Raw genomic sequence first — 22,894 nt, 5'->3', positions numbered from 1 at the left:
TTGGGTCTGGAACATAGTTTCAAGATAGCAAGTTACAAGGTAATGGCAGGGCTAATACATCAATATCTATATAGGAGATGTTGCACATTAATTAAAATGTACTGTTTTCTAAAATATACAATGGAAAAAAGACAGTCTCTTCAATAAATGGTGCTGGGAAAACTGGACAGCGATATGTAGAAGAATGAAACTCGACCATTCTCTTACACCGTACACAAAGATAAACTCGAAATGGATAAAAGACCTCAACGTGAGACAGGAATCCATCAGAATCCTAGAGGAGAACATAGGCAGTAACCTCTTCGATATCAGCCACAGCAACTTCTTTCAAGATATGTCTCCAAAGGCCAAGGAAACAAAAGCAAAAATGAACTTTTGGGACTTCATCAAGATCAAAAGCTTCTGCACAGCAAAGGAAACAGTCAACAAAACAAAAAGGCAACCCACGGAATGGGAGAAGATATTTGCAAATGACAGTACAGACAAAAGGTTGATATCCAGGATCTATAAAGAACTTCTCAAACTCAACACACACAAAACAGATAATCATATCAAAAAATGGGCAGAAGATATGAACAGACACTTCTCCAATGAAGACAAACAAATGGCTATCAGACACATGAAAAAATGTTCATCATCACTAGCCATCAGGGAGATTCAAATTAAAACAACATTGAGATACCACCTGACACCAGTTAGAATGGCCAAAATTAGCAAGACAGGAAACAACGTGTGTTGGAGAGGATATGGAGAAAGGGGAACCCTCTTACACTGTTGGTGGGAATGCAAGTTAGTGCAGCCACTTTGGAGAACAGTGTGGAGATTCCTGAAGAAATTAAGAATAGAGCTTCCCTATGACCCTGCAATTGCACTGCTGGGTATTTACCCCAAAGATACAGATGTAGTGAAAGAAGAGCCATCTGTACCCCAATGTTTATTGCAGCAATGGCTACGGTCGCCAAACTGTGGAAAGAACCAAGATGCCCTTCAACGGATGAATGGATAAGGAAGATGTGGTCCATATACACAATGGAGTGTTATGCCTCCATCAGAAAGGATGAATACCCAACTTTTGTAGCAACATGGATGGGACTGGAAGGGATTATGCTGAGCGAAATAAGTCAAGCAGAGAGAGTCAAGTATCATATGGTCTCACTTATTTGTGGAGTATAACAAAGAACATGGAGAACATGGGGAGATGGAGAGGAGAGGGAGTTGAGGGAAACTGGAAGGGGAGATGAACCATGAGAGACTATGGACTCTGAAAAACAACCAGAGGGTTTTGAAGGGGCAGGGGGGTGGGAGGTTGAGGAACCAGGTGGTGGGTAATAGGGAGGGCACGTACTGCATGGAGCACTGGGTGTGATGCCAAAACAATGAACACTGTTATGCTGTAAATAAACAAACAAACAAAAAATTTAAAAAAAATGTACTGTTTTCTAGATAAGTTTCTCAAATGGCTTAGAAAGATAACGTGACAGGACAAATAATATTTTAAATTCTTAAGAAATAATTGTGAAAGCTCATGCTCTGAGAATGCATTTTACTTTCAAATAAATCACATTATCTCCCCTTCAAAACAAAACAAAACGAAAGGCTGGAAGTCAATGAAAAATTAAGAGAATTTCCAATGGACATTGGGGAGGGGAGGCGAACCATAAGAGACTATGTACTCTGAAAAACAACCTGAGGGTTTTGAAGGGTCAGGGGTGGGAGGTTGGGGCAACCTGAGGGTTTTGAAGGATCAGGGGTGGGAGGTTGGGGGAACAGGTGGTGGGTAATGGGGAGGGCACGTTTTGCATGGAGCACTGGGTGTTGTGCAAAAAGAATGAATACTGTTACACTGAAAAAATAAGTAAAATGAAAAAAAAATTAAGAGAATTTAATGGAAGAAGGTAGCCCAAGGATTTGATGCCTAAAGGCATTTTCAGGACCTCAAAGTCTCAGAATTGTTACTAGATTAAGAACTTTTGAGAGTGTGCCCCAAAACATTGCAAGCTGACTCAAAGAAGAAAACTTTGAATAGGAATTTGAAGGGGTCTGGGGTTGATTATTGGAACAAGGAAGCAAAATTTAAAATTACAGAATGAAAAAATGAAATCACTGAGAAACTGAGTAATGAGTCTTATAAGTCTAATTAATGTAATGATTGGGGGAATTGCTAATTAAAATAATGGAACTTAAAGAGAGGAGAGACAGCTTAAAATGGAGCAAAACCGTGTGTCTTCCATTAGGACACTTACCTCCTAAAATAAAGAGCTTCCATCAGAATGGTCATCTCTGCAACCTCAACCCAGTTTAAGTGCATTGTGGTTAATCCCCAAAACAGATTGATCTGATCCACAAAGTTAGGTATAATCACACAAAGCTAAATAGGTGATTCATGATTTATCACTGGATGGGAGTTTTAAGTACATCTGGAACATTCTGAGTATGTATCTATTGGAGTTCATGCTTCTCAAAGACTTAATCAGATTAGAATGATTCTTATCAGTCTATTGGCAAAACTTGATCATAATTTGGGTCACAGAGTTGAAAGATGTTTTAATGAAAATAAACCTGAATGTTAAAAAATTTTTATGAGCTTATTAAAAAAAACTAATGCAATCTTAATATTGTACTATAACGAGAATGAGGGAAGGTCTCTTGTCCAATTATATTGAGAATAACATGCTGAGTTTTGCACTCCAAGTTATTAGAGTTGGTGTAGACTGAAGTAAACAGAATGGTAAACAAAATATCTGAAAATATTTCACAGGAGTAGAGAACACTTGAAGAGTGAAAAAGAGAGGACTATGATCTTCAAATACTTATGTGACTTTCCCACAGGTAAAGGATTAAATTGACATTGACTAGACCTACGGAGTGAAATTTGAATCAATGGGTAGAAGCTATAGAAGAACAAGTTACTTCATATAAAGAAGAACTTTATAAAACCAGTACTGCTGCCAAGTAAAATAGGCTGCTTTGGGAGACTAATATATTTATCATCATCCAGTTTTCAAACATATGCTATAATCTATAGAAAAGACTTGAGAATGGCCAATATGGCTGTCCCAGGTAACTCTGAAGTCCCAAATAGCCATAACTTTAAGACTTGAAATGACTGTTGGGTGATATTTTGAGAAGCATTTTGTAAGAGCCTAATTCTCGCAGTTTTTTTTTTCTTTTTTATGGGTATGAGAAAGTAGACATGACATAAACCTCTGATTTACAATAGCTAAGCTGCATTTTCTAGCCCTATCTGTGATGCTCATCTAAAAGCACTGACAGAAATATTGAGTAGTCAAATGCACCACTTTTCTTTAAAATTGCAGCAGTTTGTGTCTTCTTCAGTGACCCACACAGTTTCTTTACATAACAGGCATTTAGGGAATTGAAACTATAATGCCTTTGTTTGTTCCCCCATAGTTTATGACAGTAGCTTTAATTCACTAATATTTGCAAATTTTTCTCTGCAAGTTTTTAGAAACTCCAAAAGTTGTAGTAAGAAATACATTCATTAACAAAAATGGAAATGTGCTGTGTTTTGCTACTCAGCATTCATTTCCAATTCCTTTTGATAAATGGACACAGAATTATATTCAAATATTTAACCCTCATCTACATAGACCCATATCCTGGGGAAGTACATCCCAGCAGACAAGTCCAAGAAAAGGCTCAGTTTCCCTTGAACTAGTCAAGCCATCTCAAATCCCTGGCCAAGATGGTTCATCTAAGTATGGATTAATTACCCAAACTGGGCCAATGAGAGTTTAGATTCCGCCCCCCCAAACCCCCCGCAGAGCTGTAAGAGCTAACAGATGATATAAATCTCTAGCCTCTGTGACTCGCGACTCTGGAAGGAGTACCTGACTGGCAGAGGAAGTTTTCACAGGCGGAGGTGGGAGGAGCTGAGAGATCTGCCAAGGAATGAAGCCTCCCTGGTGATGTGTGAATCTGGAGAAGTGCCACTTTGGTTTGGGGATTCTGTTCTGAGCAACCAGAAGCATCCTAACAAATATATAGTCTCAAACAAATCCCAATATCGCATTGACAAAACTCTGACTTTTCATTTTCATTGATATCTACTCAGTTCTCTCCCCTACCCACCCCATCTCCTCAGCTCAACACCCTTTCCTTGTTTCATTCATAAGTATTTCCCAAGTAAAGTGTGATCTTCATGTCTCCATAACTTGTCTTCAAACTATTTCCTCTGCTTAAGAGGCTGTTTTTCATCTCTTTTATTTCACTGTAAATACCTACTCTCTTTTCAATCCCTGTCTTCCCTGTAAGCTTCATTGTTGCATTGTAGGTTGTATAGAAAAGCTTATTGTAACATTTACCTTCCGGTATTACATTATTTATTTATGTGCCTTCCTTTCTTAGATTTTTTTTTGAGCCTAAAATTTAGTTTACATTCCCTAAACTCAACCACATCTCTAATTAGTACATTATGAATCATTGAAGAAGTGAATGCACCCTAGTTCTTAATCCTCAACAAGTAAGACGTTAGGCTGACCACGAAGTGATTCACATTCAGCAAGTAATTTTTACTTTTGGCTATGATGTTCAATAAAAATTCTGACTTATTCACCTTCTGTGAATTTAATTTTGATCTTCTTTTGTAAAACACAGCACTTTTCACTGACACATTATAGGATAAACACATTTTTTTAGAAAGGAGAGAGACTTCCCAGAGAATTTTAATGCTTAAAAAACAAAAAAAAAGTGCAAGTATTTTGTCTACATGCATGAGCATCTCAAGATTTTAATTGCTTGTTACTTCAGGAAGATTGTGATGTATAAACATTTTACAAATCTGATCTCAAAAAATAATGATTTGAATAGTCTGTGCTTCAATGTAAAAATGAAACATTAATTTGTTCAGTTTCTCATACAACATGTTTATTAAACATTTCAGTGTCAATAATCTTTTTTAAAATTGTAACATTTAACCTTGTAATGGAGCTAATACCAATTCTATTCATGGGAGTATATTTTGGACTTTTGAACAGCTTTAAGTAAAATGAATGCCAGTGTCTTCAGGTTGTGCTTGGAGCAAAGACAAAGAAACATCAACTCATTCTTTCCAACTAATAAAACATCTAATGATGCAATGTTTATGATGACAGTATTTTAAAGCTATTGTGCTGATATATTTTTGCTTCTGTTACCAAACCTAATATATCATCTCTGAACATTAGCAATTTTCACATAATTTAGATTTAAAATAATCGAATTTTTAACTTGGGCTCCTAGGAAAAATCCTGAAAAATAAAGACCTGCATTTAGCATCTTTTTCCTGCCCTCAATCATAACTCTTCAATCTGAGATGACTTTTCATGGAATCAATTCAGGAAGTATAGCTTTTTAAGATAACTTGAAAAAAAGAGAAGAAAAACTCACTTCTACATTAAAGAGGGAATTCAGAATCACTGAAGTTCTGAAGGAGCATGTGCTTTGATTATTTCCACCAGTTTCTTTTTTTATTATAAAGTGGCAACAATTTATACTACCATTAGAAATATACATTTGTATATAAAGTTTTGCATTCAAATCTCTTTATTTTTTGATTAGCTATGACTAAAGAACACAAGTCAAATAAAATCTCTATATATCCTTATTTCAGAGCATATGTATATATACACATATATATTTGTAGAACAATCCACTGTTTTAAATGTGATTCTGATTTTAAAAATGATATTTACAATTTTATGACAGAGAAATAATCTCAGCCTTTTATGCTATTAAAATGAGCAGGGAATTTTGATGTCTGAGTGTGTCTCACCTTGTGCAGACGAAATTAAGTAGCATCATGGAAAAACCTTCTCAGAGCAAGGCCTTGTAGACTAAGCCATGAGGGTAGAATAGTAAATTTGCTATTTCTGAGTCTGTGTTTTAAAAAATTACTATTGATGTAGTCATGCTTCTTCACCAAGAAATCAGTGGTCTCATATTAAGACCTTCAAACTTTGTAATACACAATAAGCCATTCTTCATCCTTCAATTTCCCCTTAATGCTCTCACTTCTTGCTGGTGGCGCCACAGGACCACCGTCCATAGATATAATCCCTACCTAGAGCAGTGTCATTTTCCTAAATTGAAGAATTCTTCTAAAAAGTTATCTGTATTAAAATGAGGCCCGTAAAGCATCACAATTTACATCAAATTGATGTCTTTTTATTGCGCCAATCCATAGCGGCTAAAAATGTGCTATGAAATTCATGTGTAAAATTCGAAACCCAAACTGTTACTGTGATCAAGAACAGGTTGGCTGGCTGTCCTCCAGTTTCCTGAAGCACAAAGGGCTCTAAATTAGCAAATGGAACTTCAGCACCATTTTGTTTCTGTACCTCAAACTTCAAGCTTAAAAATCAAGTGAAGTGTATTGACCAGGAAACCATTTGGAGATTCTCAAAAGTTTTGTTTTCATTCTTAAGCCCATTGATTTTGAAACACGTTACAATAAGGACTCTTAGAATAAACACATCTTAACTTATACATACATAGTGAATAAAAAAGCTTTACTGAAAGTTGTATTTTTCCTGAGAATATCCCAATGCATTAAAAGAAGAGCTTATTTTATTTATGGGAACATAAGAGATGGATGAATTGAGACCCAGAAATTAGAATGACGAAAATCAAAGTAAAGAATTCTTTCTCTTGGAAGAAACTTGAAAAACAAACTACTTAACTGGCTTATGTTTTTGGAGGAAATAGGATAACTATATGTTTATATTTGGTAATTGTTTGAAAACCTAAACAGTGAATACTGACTTTCTCTATTAAAGGTTTTATGTACTTAAAAAGTAAGCAGCAGTTAAGGAATTGTTCACCCTATGCTCTAAACTAGTTTTTGTCAGGTTAATATGTAAAAGAAATAGGAGGTTTCCAATTTATACTTCAAAATTAATTGTAAATAAGGCAAAACTAATTTCTAAATATTTTACTGTGGTCAACATTTGCTTAAATGATATGAAAAAAAAACAATATAGAAATTGGGTGGTGAGGCTTCTGTTTCTTAATTTCTATCAGGAAAAAGACAAATACGAGTCTCGGTGATAAATGATGGACAGCCATTGATAACTGAGGGGAAAACGGTGTTGGGAGTTTATATCTCTATCACATTTTTCATAATATTTAACTGGATTAAGTATATTATCATGAAGTCATTAGTGTAATTAATAACACTTTGTGAAACAGTCAATTATATTACCAATGAGTTTGTGGGGTGTGTGTATAACCATAAGATCTCGTCATTTCATGCTAAATGAGCCTGTGACCCATTTTGTAGAAGCCTTTCTTTTTATTTTTTCAAAGAAAACAAGGCTTTGTGCTTGGGATTGGTTTGTTCCTAGAAGTGACGGGTGTATTCAAAAATCAAGTTGAATCAAGAGTGACAAGGAGAAATACAACCAGATTTGTAATTTTTTTTTAACAAGGGTATTCTTTCCCTAGAAGAGCAACATTCCTTTTTTTTTTCCCTTTTAATGTAATGCTTTCAAAATATTTTGGTTAAACAAATATCTTTTGCAAATGCGTGTTCAAAATCCTTGTCTAGATGCCTAACTTGTATTCTTTACAAACGATAAGGCAAATTCCTCCATTTCATTTTCTGCTAACCTCCTGATAACATAAATAGAATACTTGGTGAAGGACACAAACCACTATTAAAGAATAATGATTGTGTAGAGTAAGGGGAACTACATTGACTTTGAAAGAATACAGCAACCAATGGCAAGGTCATTTAAGTGAAGGCCTAGAGCTTCTGCAAAGTGTATATATTTTAGGGAGTCATATTTGGAACAATACATGCTGGACAGTAGAGCTATAGGAGAAGTAACATGCTAAGTCTTCTCATTGATAATATCCATAATTCTGCATACATTTTTTTGACATTCTGTTTTAATTTGGATGTCTCTATACCATTCCTGATTTGTAGGACTAAGTAGATCTATTTTCCCCCCAAGGCAATTGTATTACGTTCATTTCTTCCCTAATGCTTTTCTAATACTTTAGTATTCATAACTATGCATTTGCCCAGTCCTTACGCTGAGTTTTGTTTTTGTTTTTGTTTTTTTTAACTACTTTAAGCTCACACAACCCTGTGTGTTGGAACCATAGCTGTTAATTCTATATTCTTTCTCTATGCCCCTTGAAAATTCAGTGTATCAACTTCCCTTCTACATTCTAGGAGACAGAGTTACTGTCAACTAGACTTATTAACAAGGATATATAGTAACAAGCAAGCCACTGGCTTCATGAGATAGTAAATTAGGAATATCACATCGATGCCTCCCAATTTCTTGGTGAAGTTTGGAAAGTGCTACATACACAAAACTCTGGTAAGGTACAAAGGCAAAAACGATTTGCTTTGACCAATATCCTAGGATTTATTTCCTTGTGTGAAACCCCTTTTCTTTCTTTCCTGCTGCAAGAGATGATACAAAACTCTTTAACACAGCTAGATATGCACCTATACTCTCCAAGCTGTGCACAATGTGAAAAATCAGACCAAATGATAAGCACATATAACTTATTCATCCCTGCCCAAGCATGGCAATGACATAGAATTCTCAAAAGTGACCTCAGCCTTAGAACACATTTTTTTTTTTCTAAATAACTAAAAAAATGAGATCCTGGATTAATTCTTTTGATAAAAATATGATAATCTCCTAGGTTAATCTGAAACTTTTTATAAAGGAATAAAATCAGCTAATACTATTAAATTCAACAGAAGTCTACCTTTTGCATAAAATAATTGTAAGTAACAAATTCAAGAATAAGCCTTTAAACTTTTAAATGATTTCTGGTTTATACCTTACAGGAATTAGAAGAATCTATAATTTGTACATGTTTAATATCATGGTAAAAAAAAAAAATCCTGGAAACAGAATGTAACTATGTGTCAATTCCAGATTCCCAAAGAAAATTCAAATTCAACAGGAAGCACACATCACAGCATGATCCAAAGTTTACGTTATTCAGGGTATTACATTGATCTGTAAGTTCAATTCTCCAAAACCCTTGTCTTTAAGTTAATAACTTTATTTCAAATTTGTTATAGTTATGTCTTCATTATAATTAGCCTTCTATTAATAACAGCACAATGTTGTGGTGTCTTGATTTATTTTTTTCTCTTGATTTTATGTGTGCTAATATTTGTGCATGTGCATTTTCTACCACATTGCAACAAGCAAGCTTTGGTTCAATTTCTTTGTCCTACACAAAGGAAGATTTTTGAGTGCAGAATCTTAGTCACTAGGTCCTGGGTTGCCATTTTATTTTCCTCTCCTTGGGTGGATTTATTGGAAGGAAATGGGAAAAGTTGGGGGGGAGAAAAGGAAGGGACGAGAGAGGGACGAAGGGAAGAGTTCTCAGCTATGTTGAATCTTGATTCACGACTTTGCCTCCATTCATGGTTGGTGTTCCAGAACTTTTCCTTGAACGCCCTTGTTTTTCTCCAATTTCATGAAGTGATGGCTCTCTGTACATACACACTGAAAAGAAAAATTACATCAATTACTTATTATGATTCTGGACATTAATTTAGCTTCAATAAACATCTCAAATTTGATTTTACAATATCCTTCATTCCCATCACTAGCTCCTCTCCCCAGTGTAAAAGCAAGTTTTAACTTGATAACATATTTCGTGGATAAAAATGGTCCTCTTTCAGTCCCATCAGTCATAGCCTTTTAAGACTTTCTGAAATGTGGACATAGAGTGGTTTCTGTTCTCTTACACATAAGGTTTGAGTCTTACCTGTCTCCTAACCTATATAACAGGATTTTCATCTAGAGTTAGAGGAGATATTGTGAGTATAACATTAAAAGGATAGAAATAGATCCCTCTTTCAGTCGTTGGTCTGCAATCTAGTTTGCATAGGAAAAAAAATTCTTATTGACATGCTCTTAATCTTTGCTACAAGAAATATGAGATTGTTGTATCAAACTGAAATATTTACCACCAATTTTCAGGGCATCTGACACAGGAAATGATAATAGAAGGGAGGACAGAGGAAAACAAACAAAATGCCATTTTCGTGACTGTTCCAGGTTTGAATATGCAACTGTGTTGATTTTAGTTCACATCTATATACAACAGTTCCTCTCTCCTCTATTGTTTTGTCTGGCTCTAAAGCTCAGTCATCTTTGAATTTTCTTTTCTTTTTTTTTTTTTCATCTTTGAATTTTCATGGCTATTGCTAGATTACTGCATAGAAAAATTAGTTATGTTTCAACTCATAGTTACTCTTAAAAGATATGATCTTCATTCCTTCTATTGATGTAAAATAAACAATGTGTAAAAGTATATGAAATATTTCACAATCAGGAATTATTTGTTGTCTACAGCCATACCACCCTGAACACGTCCGATCTCGTCTGCTCTCGGAAGCTAAGCAGGGTCGAGCCTGGTTAGTACTTGGATGGGAGGAATTATTTGTATCTTTGACCTGGGAAAAAGTAGTTAAGTACCTCCATCCGTGGAACCATCACTGCAGTGCTATAATAATCTGCTATTTCTAATCAAATAGCTTCCTCACTTGGGCTTTGTCCTGGTGCAGGAGACCTGAACATGCCTATGACCAAAGAGATGTCATGTGGTGGTGAAGAGCACCAACTTGGGAGCCACACTACCGGGGTCGACATCCTTACTCAGCCACTCACTCACTGTCAACTTGGGCACACTCTCATAGCTAAAAAACTGAATTTTTATGAAGATTAAATGCCTGGCATAGTAAGCATCCAAAGATGTTTAAGAAAATGGAGGTGATCACTTCATGAGAATCTTGAATAATGGATTGCAGAGAACAAAGTGATATATATAATTTTTTTTTGGTTAACGGTATTCTAAATTCAAAACTAGCTTAAGAAAATTAAGATACAAGAATATTCTCTTTAGACTAGTTTAGTGACGAAGAGATATTTTTTCCCCCAACATCTCAGTGGTTGAGCTTTTTAAATGTTAGTGCTTTCGAATCATTCAAGGATATTGTTAAAATGCAGAATCTGATACAGAAGGTTTTTGGGGAGCTGGGAGTCTACATTTTTTTAAAAAAAAGATTTTATTTACTTATTTGACAGACAGAGATCACAAGTAGGCAGAGAGGCAGGCAGAGAGAGAGGGAGGAAGTAGGCTCCTGCTGAGCAGATAGCCCGATGCGGGGCTCGATCCCAGGACCCTGGGATCACAACCCGAGCCGAAGGCAGAGGCTTTAACCTGCTGAGCCACTCAGGCGCCCCGGGAGTCTACATTTTTAATAAGCTCCCAGGTGATGCTGGATGTTGGCAAATGGAACCACACTTTGAGTGGTGCAAAATATACATACAAAGTTTGCCAAGTATATTGTCCACAATTATTACACATATTTATTTATTTTTATTTTATTCCATTTTTTACATATATGTTTTAAATCAGATCTTAAAGTATTTCAATTATTGCACTAAAGGACCCCTCCAATATTGCAGAAGACCTTTGGCTTCAATAGCAAAACTGTACAGAGGAAATTAATTCAGAAAGAATTGAGGCTGTAGTTTTCAGATGATGGCCAGTAGATAATTTAAGTTTCTGCTTTCTTTTACGAAAGACAGAAGCTGTTTATGGACAATCGTAAGGAAATCTTGAAATTTCTCAAGTCTAATATCTCTTCCCTGTATTTCTATTACGGGCAAAGTGTCAAAAATCTCCAAAATTAAACCATACATTTACATGTATAAAATATAGCTATTTATTTACAACTGGTAAGTGCACAAGGGAACTCAGAAGTAATTAAGTGATTCTTTTTTTAAAAATTTTTTATTTATTTCTTATTTTTTTATAAACATATAATGTATTTTTATCCCCAGGGGTACAGGTCTGTGAATCGCCAGGTTTACACACTTCACAGCACTCACCATAGCACATACCCTCCCCAATGTCCATAACCCCCTCCCCCTCTCCCAACCCCACCTCCCCCCAGCAACCCCCAGTTTGTTTTGTGAGATTAAGAGTCATTTATGGTTTGTCTCCCTCCCAATCCCATCTTGTTTCATTTATTCTTCTCCTATCCCCCTAACACCCCATGTTGCATCTCCACATCCTCATATCAGGGAGATCACATGATAGTTGTCTTTCTCCGATTGACTTATTTCACTAAGCATGATACCCTCTAGTTCCATCCACGTTGTCGCAAATGGCAAGATTTCATTTCTTTTGATGGCTTCATAGTATTCCATTGTGTATATATACCACATCTTCTTTATCCATTCATCTGTTGATGGACATCTAGATTCTTTCCATAGTTTGGCTATTGTAGACATTGTTGCTGTAAACATTCGGGTGCACGTGCCCCTTCGGAACACTACGTTTGTATCTTTAGGGTAAATACCCAGGAGTGCAATTGCTGGGTCATAGGGTAGTTCTATTTTCAACATTTTGAGGAACCTCCATGCTGTTTTCCAGAGTGGTTGCACCAGCTTGCATTCCCACCAACAGTGGAGGAGGGTTCCCCTTTCTCTGCATGCTTGCCAGCATCTCTCATTTTCTGACTTGTTAATTTTCGCCATTCTGACTGGTGTGAGGTGATATCTCATTGTGGTTTTGATTTGTATTTCCCTGATGCTGAGTGATGTGGAGCACTTTTTCTCAACAACAAAGAATGATGGTTTGACTTCTTCTTTGCCGATTTGGATGCCTTTAATTTCTTTTTGTTGTCTGATTGCTGAGGCTAGGACTTCTAGTACTATGTTGAATAGCAGTGGCTATAATGGACATCCCTGCCGTGTTCCTGACCTTAGCAGAAAAGCTAATTAAGTAATTCTATCACAAAACTATTCACGTGATACCATAGAACATTTTTGCTACTCTGACACCTAGTCAGCTGTGAAAACCAATACATCCCCAGGCTTGACTACAAACTGCTAGCAAATTATGTATATATGGTGCCTGGGTGGCTCAGTTTGTTAAGCATCTGACTCTTGATTTCATCTCAGGTCACAATCTCAGGGTCTTGGGATCAACTCTCCACATTGGGCTCCCAACTGAGAGCTAAGAGTCTGCTTCAGATTCTCTCTCCTTTCTCCCTCTTTCCTCCTCCAGCTCATATGTGCACTCTAAGTAAATGAATAAATAAACACAATAAATAAATAAATAAATAAGAAGTAAACACAAATAAATAAATGACAGAAGCATGGATATGCTTTGAGGACATTAGGCTTAGTGAAATAAGCTAGACACAAAAAGACAAATATTTTATGATTCCATTTATGCAGGATACCTAAAGTAGTCAAATTCATAGACACAGAAAAGGGAACAGTGGTTGCCCAGGGCTGGGGAAGGGAGAATGTTACCATGTGTACAAGTACAATGTGAATGTACTTAATGGCACTAAAATGCATACTTACAATGGTTAAGATGTTAAACTTCATGTTGTGTGTCTTTTACACAGCATTATTAATAATGACACTTTAAAAAAAATCACAAACACACAAATACCAAGTGTAAGTTATAAACAAAGAAATGATTCTTAAAGCCTGAAATGTCTTCTTTGGATGGGAAGAGCCAACAATTCCCTAATAGTCAAAACCTTTAGTCTTAGTACTAAAGTATGATGGAGAGAACTGAGATATAACTGAGGGCGTAGAGAGTTGGTAAAAGGATAGCAAAATCTGATGAGAATAGCCTAGGAATGCACTGCTCAATACAATTCCCATTTTGCCTTTGTGATCACATAGAGCACTTAAAATGCACCTCGTCCTATTTCAGATGTGCTGTTAAGTACAAAACACTAAATGTAAAGACCACACAAAAAGAACAAATATCTCACTAGTAATGTAATTAACTGGTTACAATTAAATGGATAATATATTGGATATTGTGGGCTGAATAGATTATTAAAATTTATGTCACATGTTCATTTTTATTTTTAAATGTGAATACCAGAATACTTTAAATTACATATGTACCTCATATGATATTTCTACTAGGCAGTTCTGCCTTAGAAGAAGTTTGTTGTTGTCTGGAAGAGAAATGTCCTGACTAGAGCTAAAGCTATAAATAACTGAATGATGGGAGGACAGTGGAGAAAATTTTCGGAACCAAGGGGTCCTGATGCTCATATGTAGACAAGGGAGATGAAGTGCACCGTGGGTGCCTTTAGCAGGATGGAACCGGTTCACAAAATATTTATTGATCCTTTTGACTTGGCTTAACTAATGTTGTATCGCTTTCATCCTAAAATGGACTTTTCCTGTTCTTTTCTCTCCTCCAATTTCAGTTACTCTTCTGCAAACTAATATCCAAAGCTAAATTGGTACAAGCATTGATTTGGTCATTGAGTCTATAAACAGGTGCACATTTCACTTGTGCCAGGCACTCTGCTAGATTTCATAGCAACTGAGAGAGATGACCACTTGATTCCTGCCCTCACGGAGCTCAAGACTAAGAAGGAGAACACAGACATGCTCACCAATCACAGGGTGTTCAGAGCCAGAGTAGAGAGGTGAATTGAAATAAGTACAGAACAATAGCTCTTTGATGCTGGTTCAGCCTTGAAGGAGGCAGAGGATTTAGAGGGATGGATAGGCTACCGAAAGAATGAAGAAATGAAGTGCATGTTATATAAGAAAAGCAGGGACTGGTTGAAGAATGGGGTAAAATAGAGAAGTAGGGAGGAATAAGCCTGGTAACTCATGTCAGACCTTCTGAGTTCCAAGCTGCAAGTTTTAAACCATGATCCTGATGTCTATCAGCCTCAATTTGATAAGGAATGAAGAGTTAAAAAATATGTCCATCAAGTACATAGGTGTATAGGGAAAATCTATTTATTCAATCTCGTTATCTAGAAAAATGTCTAACTATGTTTGCATGACATGAATACAGCCAGTCAGATTAGTCAGGAAGAATCAGTCAAACTGAATCTTACTGCACAGATCCTGTAACAAATGGTTGGCAGCATCTGAAACTTTCATGAGTTCTGATATCTTGCAAACACAATTGTAATTTCTGAGACACAGACCTAGCTGAGGCACCATTATGTGTGAGATCTGCTGCTTATCTAATATACACAATATCTGATATATTCCAAGTACAATAATGTTGACTACAACTGAAAGGCGGGGTTCACTTGTTCAAGCTAAGTAACATGTTGGTTTTTGTTTTGTTGGGAGCTTAATGTAGCATTGCAGAAGACTAAACAAACAACGAATGATAAATCAAGAATTACTAATCCCATATATATGAGCATTGCATATATTTTATAGTAAAAATTAATCACAATTTTATACAGGTACTAGTACTAGACTTTGGAGTTCTGGCATTCATTTCCAATCATATAAGCAACAGTGGGAAACCTTTAAAAAGCATGTCTAGGAGACTGCGTAGGTTCTGAACCCCAAATAGTTATATAAATTCTACAGCTCCCAAATCGTGCTTCTCCAATCAGCCTCATATTATGCAAGATTATGGTTTTCTCCTCCTGCTAATCAGGTCCTCATTTATAACCACAATGACCTCTGATCTCTTAATTTGCATTATTTCAAAGTACAATGATTTTTAAGGTGGGGGAGATTTTCCACCACTTTCTATTACAATAAGCTATTATTTTATTAGGAATAGATTTATTTTGCTCTAGAAGGCTCTACATTTAAAAAAAAAACCCTCTTTGTTCTTGAATATTTTCTTCCTGTGTCTTCTTATTATGCATTTGGTCCATTTCAGCTAGGACAGCAGTCTGGTATTCTAGTTCTTTTGATGGGGAGCAGTTTCCAGACTGGCAATAAAGCCAAACAAACAAACAAAAAATCTAACTTCCCGTATTTCTTGTTCTCCCAGCTCCCAATCACCTTTCTCAGCAACTCAGAATCAATGCCACTGCCCATTTAACAACTGGAAACAAGTTCTCTGATTTAGGCAACTTGTGATGTTACAACCTCATGTTTATCTCAGGTGATAAGACAATCACATTTTTCATGTGAGACTCTGGGAACTACTCTTGCGATACAGATTTCATTTTCAGTGGACATGATTTATTTGCTACCACTTGGCATGGAACTGATTTCCAATTGTGTTTCTTTCTGATTTCACTTTACACTATTTTCCCTACAAACTTTCAGTATCTAAGTATCAAGAATGTTCAGTGTCCTGATAATACAATGCCTGATTAGCAACATTGTTACTCTTTCATCTGACAGCTTCTGGGTGGTTCTTGATCACATTCCTTGCCTTCTTTACTCTTTAAAGCATGAAGAAAAAAAAATACTTGCTCTTTTTTAATCCCACAGGATGTTTTTGAGAAAAATATCATTATTCCTCTAATACGTATGGTATCATAATGGTTTTGGGTAGGTGGTAAAAGAAAACAATGTTCTGGAAAGGGAAGCATTTCTGTTTGGTTCTTTAGTATTCTTTCTTCAAAGCAGTTTTCTATTTTCCCTCTATTTTGACATATGTTTCAATTTATTTCTCTTCTTCCCCTTCTCACCACCCTATCCCCTCTCTTCTTCTGGATGTTTCCTTTTATTCATGTTTTGACTTTTCTTGATCCATAGTATATTGGAGCAGAAGGATTAAATGCAGCTTTCAGAATAAAAATGAGGTAGAGAGATTTGATGAAAGAATATTCTTGCTCATGTGCAGACACAAGGACACATGAAAGTTTCTAATAACACAGCCAACATTGTGTTTTACTTTGAGACCTAGAAAAAAATCCCCAGTCCAACTTTGATGTCAGCAGAACACACCTGTATGACAGACACTAGTCACATTGTGACTTGGCATAGTGAAGGCTGTCATTTTCACGGCCACGGCCACCTGAGATGCACTGGCTCTATTTCCGTAGAAAGCCCTGCAGTTCTGTTATCACAAATAAAATGCTACCTTGGTCGTAACAAGTCCACGAGTCACCAACTTTAGAATAATATATTACACTGGCTCTATTTATTTTTGGCTTTTTTGTTTGTTTGTTTGTTTGTTTGTTTTGGCTTTATTTTTAAATACAAGACAGTGTCATTAGAAAAGAGAGATCTCATATATGTATCACTGAGCATCAAAATCTTGAAACACATCTTTTCTTTCTAAAATTAGGTATAGGTCTTCCCAGGACAGGCTTTTCCAGCTACTATCTTTCTATTCTATTCTTTTTGCTGGTAACTTTGGTGCCTATGCAGTTATCAGATGATGCCAATATTTTTTGCTACTATATTAGCTCAGAATCCTTGTTTGCAACTTTGAGCATTCAATAATCACATTTATTTTCATTACAAACTTCTCTTGGAAAACAAATCAAAATAATGCCTTTCTTAAAAATATGGGGGAAAAAGTGGAATCTCAGAAGTTGTTATTATTTATAAGTCTGACAACTGTGATAAACCAGGTGCAGGCACCATCCAGTGGGTACTCACCTCCTAAGTAGTCAGTATCCTCATAATCACAGCTAATATTCATTGAGCATTTACTATATATCTGTACTTTATATACACTATGGTTATTTTAATGATCCAAAAGGTAGATAGTTTTATTGGTCCTTTTTGCAAGTAAGGACACTGAAGAACAAAAAGAGTAGTTTGTCAGAAGTAATGCAGGGCATGACAGGGCACAGTCAGCAGTAAAATTCATGTGTGATTAACTCCAGGGTTCCTGCTCTAAGCTCATAGTCAAATAATTTAATGAGTCTGGAAAAACAAACAACATAAAACTTTGTTGCAACAACTAATGAGTGCATACACACAGTGGTATGTCCATACAATAGAACATTATTGAATCATAAAAAGGAATGAAGTAATTCTACAACATGTGGGAAGTTTGAAAACATTATGCTAAGTAAAGGAAGACAGACACAGAAGATGAATATTGTATGATTCCACTTAGCCAAAATAGACAGATCCATAGAGATGGGAAGTAGATTTATGGTTGCCAAAGTTTGGGGGTAGAAGGGAATGGGAAATGCCTGCTAAAGGGTATAGCATTTCTTTGGGATGTGATGAAAGTGTTCTGTAATTAAGTAGTGGTGATTGTCATACAACCTTGCGGTTGTACTAAAAACCACTGAGTTCAACTCTTTAAAATGCCAGATTTTATGGTATGTGTTTATATCTCAATAAAAACATAACAAAAAAAAAAACAACAACTTTATTGACAGGTCTCAAGGTGAAATCTTGGTCCCACACCTCATGGGGTCCTCAGCACTTCCTGGAACCCTCCTACATTTCTCTTGCCAATTCCCTCTCCCATTCTTCCTAAGTGGAAGAATACCTTCTCCTTCCTCCTCAAACCCTCCTCATACTCAGGTTATAGGCCTGTCCTCTTCCTTATCTTGTCTTTTCTCTCCTCCCTCTCCTCTCACCTTCCTGTTTTTCTCCTTTCTTCCCTTCCTTCCTTTTTTTTTTTTTTTTAAATCAGTAAAACACCTTGCTTCATATTTCACTTAGAAAATAGCAGTGGAGGAGAAAGTTTTCATATTTCAAAAATAACTCACCTGCCTACAACGGCTCACACATGTTCTGGTGCTTGAACTCTTCATGTTCCTGCCCCAGACTTGCCCTCCACTTGCCACTTCCATGCATGATCTCACCCCCTTTGGTCAGTCTTATTCGGCGACCACCTCTCCTGCAATGCCAAATTTTACTTCTCCCCATTTCTTCCCATTAGTCTATAAGTATGTGTAATAGCTTTAAACAAAGAAACAAACAAATTCCACCATGTAACTACCATGTTTCTCTCCAGCTAACTTCCCATTTTTCTACTCCTCTTTCATAACAGAACTCCTCAAAAGTTTGATTTCATATTACTTTCTTCTTCTTCTTTTAACCTCCTGCGATAACTTGAATCCACTTCAATTAGCCTTATTCCCTGCTACACCACTGAAATCACTCTTGTCAAGTCACTATTGCCTGTACGTTATAGACCCAATGGTCAATCCTCCAGCAGCTTATTGGATCCCCTGGCAGTCTTTGATAGAGATAACAACTCTGGTCATACTTTTACCTCTTTCTAACTATATGGACCTGGGTGAGTTATTCAACCTCTCTTAAACTCAGTTTCCTCATGCTTAAAATTGGGATAATAATCTTAAGCTGCAGCATATCTCCAAAGTGTTAGTAACTATCAAATGATACCCTGGCAAGGGGAAGTACATTAACAATAGCAACAAGCCACAGAAATAACATATAAAGCAATACCGTTGCTACAAATCATTACTTCTATTACTGCCAGATTCCTGCAAATCATTTAAAAAGTGAATGTTCTTATAATTATGGGGAGAACTAGGTGTAAATCTTTGTCAGTGTTTCTCTGTAAGGGAGATTGGAAACCTGTGTGGAGGGCAACTGTAGTGGTTGCTGACAAATTCTGTTTTCCAGATGGAGGCAATCTAACTCCAGTTTCTGATAAAGTTCATAAATGGCACTCTATAAAGAATCCCCCTCCTACATCAGTTTCCGTCAAAGAAGAATGAAATATGACTAATCTTTTTATTACTACCAATTTAATTGAATTTTCCTTGGCTCTCTGTAATTTCTAAAAGGTGGAAAGGTTAGATAGCTCTGCTAGTTAATGTACCATTAAATATATTTAATTGTCTTAATCGCAGATCATGGAAGGGTGTGAGCAATTAACATGAGGCAATTTCACTCCTTAATTAATGTCACATACAATCCCTTTGGAACTGTAGAAGAATTTTAAGTGCTGGTCCAAAATAATGTATTGCCAAAGGAATGCACCCGGTATGCTGTGAATATTTATTATAAAGAGTTAAGAGACACTGTGAACACAGAGATCTATATCTTAATTTAGAAGGAGATCAGAAGCAATATTTGTGTGCAGGAGAGAGAGATATGGAAGAAGAATGTGGCAGGGAGAAGTAAGAGGGTTTTATTAAAGACTAAATTCAAAGCCAGGAAAATGCTGCTTTGAATGAGTTGCACTGGTTTGGGAGGAAAAGGTGTCACAGGCTGGCAGAGATACAAAACTCAAAAGATGGAGAGAGAAAGAGAGAGAGAGAGAGAGAGAGAGAGAGAGAATTGCAGCTATTTTCTATAATAAAAGCAATCAGGGGCATCGGTGGTAGATATTTTGTTGCTCTGTTTTGTCTTTTAGTTTGGTTGGGTTCTAGGGAACAAGTTTTTTTCTAGTCAATTGAAATAAAATATCAGAACATCAAAATCAATTTGCCATTAGTATCCTCCCAATTAGAGCTCTAAACCATTAGGAGTAATGATTTGTTCAGTTCTTTGGTATCTCATTGCATAGCTTTTTAAGAGATTATTTACCCTCCAAATTTTGATTTTCATTGTCTCTAATCCCTTAGTGAACACCACACCTCACAGCATTTCTCCAGTACATAACCCAATAACACAATGTCCAGTTTCCAAGGGAAAATGAAAAATGCACTCCGGATTGATCTGACAGATTTGGGGTATCCAGATTCCTTACAATGTCTTATCTTCATATTATCCTATGAAACAGATGGCATTTATAATCAACTTCATCTTCAGAGATTACTGAAGTTGAAGAGGGTAAATTATTTTCTCAAAATTACTTAGCAAATCATTGACAAAATGTTCATCAGAAGAACTAGACATTTGTTTACCCTTGATTAATTGTATTAGGTTACTTCTTCTCAATGTCAATTTAGTGCAATAATTGGTGTTAGCTCTAATTTACTCCATATAATAATTTAACTCAGCACTAGAATACAGCCTTCTTAATAGCAGTAGGAAATGGCAAAATGTAACATGTTTAATATATGCAATTCCACGGTATCAGAGTAACAATTTACCAATGTTAGATTAGGTATATATTGATCACTATATATATATATATATGTATATATATATATATATATATAGTATATAGGTATATATATTGATCACAATAATCTGAATAAGTTTAAATAATTGTCTACAGCCAGACTTGATCAAAATGAGACTACAATCACCAAATTCAGTTTAGAAAACTAAGTCTTGATCCTGGTTGCCATCGTAATCATTTGTACAATAGAACCAGACCACTCTGGAGATGTGAAAATTTGTAGCTCCAGATGGTTGGGATACCGATGTTTGGGAAACACTGTTTACGTTATACTGCCGGCACTTAAGTCAGATTCTATTAGCTTAAGTCAACAGTTACAGCAGGAAAAATGGATAATTTATACCTCTGTGTGTGTGTGTGTGTGTGTGTGTGTGTGTGTGTGTGTGTGTGTGTCTTGTCTCCCAACTGGAAAATATATTAGTGGAAATAGCAAATGTTCCTTTATTTAGAGTTGAATATTTCTGTAGCAATGACTCTCAACTGATATTACTAATTTTACTATAGAAACATATTTCTCCCTCTAGGATTAAGTTCTTGAAGCTTAACCCTTTGGAAAGTGCACATATTCTTTTCAGGAGGAAGGAACTCGATTCTGAAGACCCAACCACCTGCAGGAGCTGAGTAATGAGCTTCTTGGAGGAGGGAGGAAAAAGGAGGAGACGGAATCTTGTTCTTTGTCAAAGACTATCTGGCTGCTGTATCTCAAGCTAAAAGGGGAGGTTACCACCAAGACACTTTAAATCTGGGGGAGTTACTTATCTGTGGTGTGAACAATACTCTGAAAGGGCAAAACTGGGAATCATGAAGCCTGTGTTGTTGTCTTAAATTCCAGGGGAGGGGACCCATATAAGTAAAGGTTGACATGCAAGTGTGCATAGTAATGGGTTTAAATATCAAGTCCATCCATCTATCTGAAGAGATGCCTTGCAACCCTTCATTAACACCACCTGTGTTCTAAACCCAGGATGGAAAGTGAGACCGTGATGGGAAAGGGGCTGGTAGATAATTATTATCATATAATCAGTGCAGGACTTAGAGATCCTGGGACTGACAGAGTTTAACTTGGGGAATCCTGACATTCAAAATGATATAATCATCAGGACTGGGGAAAAGTCAGAGCTATTTGAAAAACAAAACAAACCTTCTCTGGCTTTTTCTTTATAAGAGGTCTATTTCCTTCCCCAAGGAGGGGGACATTTACAGTCCACAGTCAGTACTGGACTCTGTTGGTAACTGTACAGTGGCAGGTTTAAAGGTTTATAAAAATTTCTTTAAAAACTAAAGGTAACTGGAGCACCTGGGTGGCTCAGCCATTAAGCATCTGCCTAGGGCTCAGGTCATGGTCCCAGGGTCCTGGGATTGAGCCTGGGATTGGGCTCTCTGCTCAGCAGGAAGTCTGCTTCTCTCTCTCCCACTGCCCTTGCTTGTGTTCCCTCTCTTGCTGTCTCTCTCTCTGTCGATAGATAAATAAAATCTTTAAAAAATTTTTTAAAGTAAATAAAAACTAAAGATAACTAACTGACAGCTTTTCCAGTTAACCAGCAATATGGCCAACCTCTTATAAAGCTGTCATTTTCTTTCTTTTCTGAAAGTGTCTTCTAGTTATGTGCTTTAATTGTCCTATGGAAAAAAATATTTCCGAAAACTTTCTTTACAATGAATTATGGCTAGAATGTCTTTCATCCTACTCCTTCTAAAAAAAAAAAGTTACAAATACCCATTATGGGAATAACTCATAAAACTGTACTTTATTCATTCAATAATTTAATAAAGGAAATGTGTTTAGAAACATTTTATTTATAAATCCTAAGCTAGCCTCTATGAAGAAACATGGTTTTACAATAAAGTGCTTATAAAGAATGCACAGAATGTCATTGTCAAAGAACTAGGAATCATCTGCTCCAATTTTTTCTTTTGCAGAGTAGGAAATGAAGCCTGTAACATTCATCAAAAAAGAAGCGATGTATTCTTAACCCTTTGTCCCCTAGTTTTAACATGGCATTCTCCTAAGTATCTTATCTGATTATCTACCACTATGAATTTATCTTGTCATATCACATATACCTATCTCCATTTTGAATGGTTCAGAGCTAGCTTACTACTCAAGTTGTTTCATGATGTA

General features: G+C 36.2%; 1 protein-coding gene across 4 annotated transcripts in view; it reads right to left on the bottom strand.

The window, feature by feature from the left end:
• Positions 1 to 8,047: 8,047 nt before the first annotated feature.
• The window catches only part of FGF12 (fibroblast growth factor 12), a 584,189-nt gene continuing 569,342 nt past the window's right edge, over positions 8,048 to 22,894 (bottom strand). For all 4 annotated transcript variants that reach the window (XM_046003435.1, XM_046003436.1, XM_046003434.1 and 1 more), the window contains one exon: positions 8,048 to 9,485. In XM_046003435.1, the coding sequence (XP_045859391.1) occupies positions 9,367 to 9,485 (119 nt within the window). In that variant the 3' untranslated portion in view covers positions 8,048 to 9,366. The remainder of the gene's footprint in view (positions 9,486 to 22,894) is intronic.

Source organism: Meles meles, chromosome 4 (genome assembly GCF_922984935.1).
Source record: "Meles meles chromosome 4, mMelMel3.1 paternal haplotype, whole genome shotgun sequence".
NCBI classification, from domain to species: Eukaryota; Metazoa; Chordata; class Mammalia; order Carnivora; family Mustelidae; genus Meles; species Meles meles.
The sequence above is the reverse complement of the archived record's forward strand: the minus strand, read 5'-3'. Positions and strand labels throughout refer to the sequence as shown.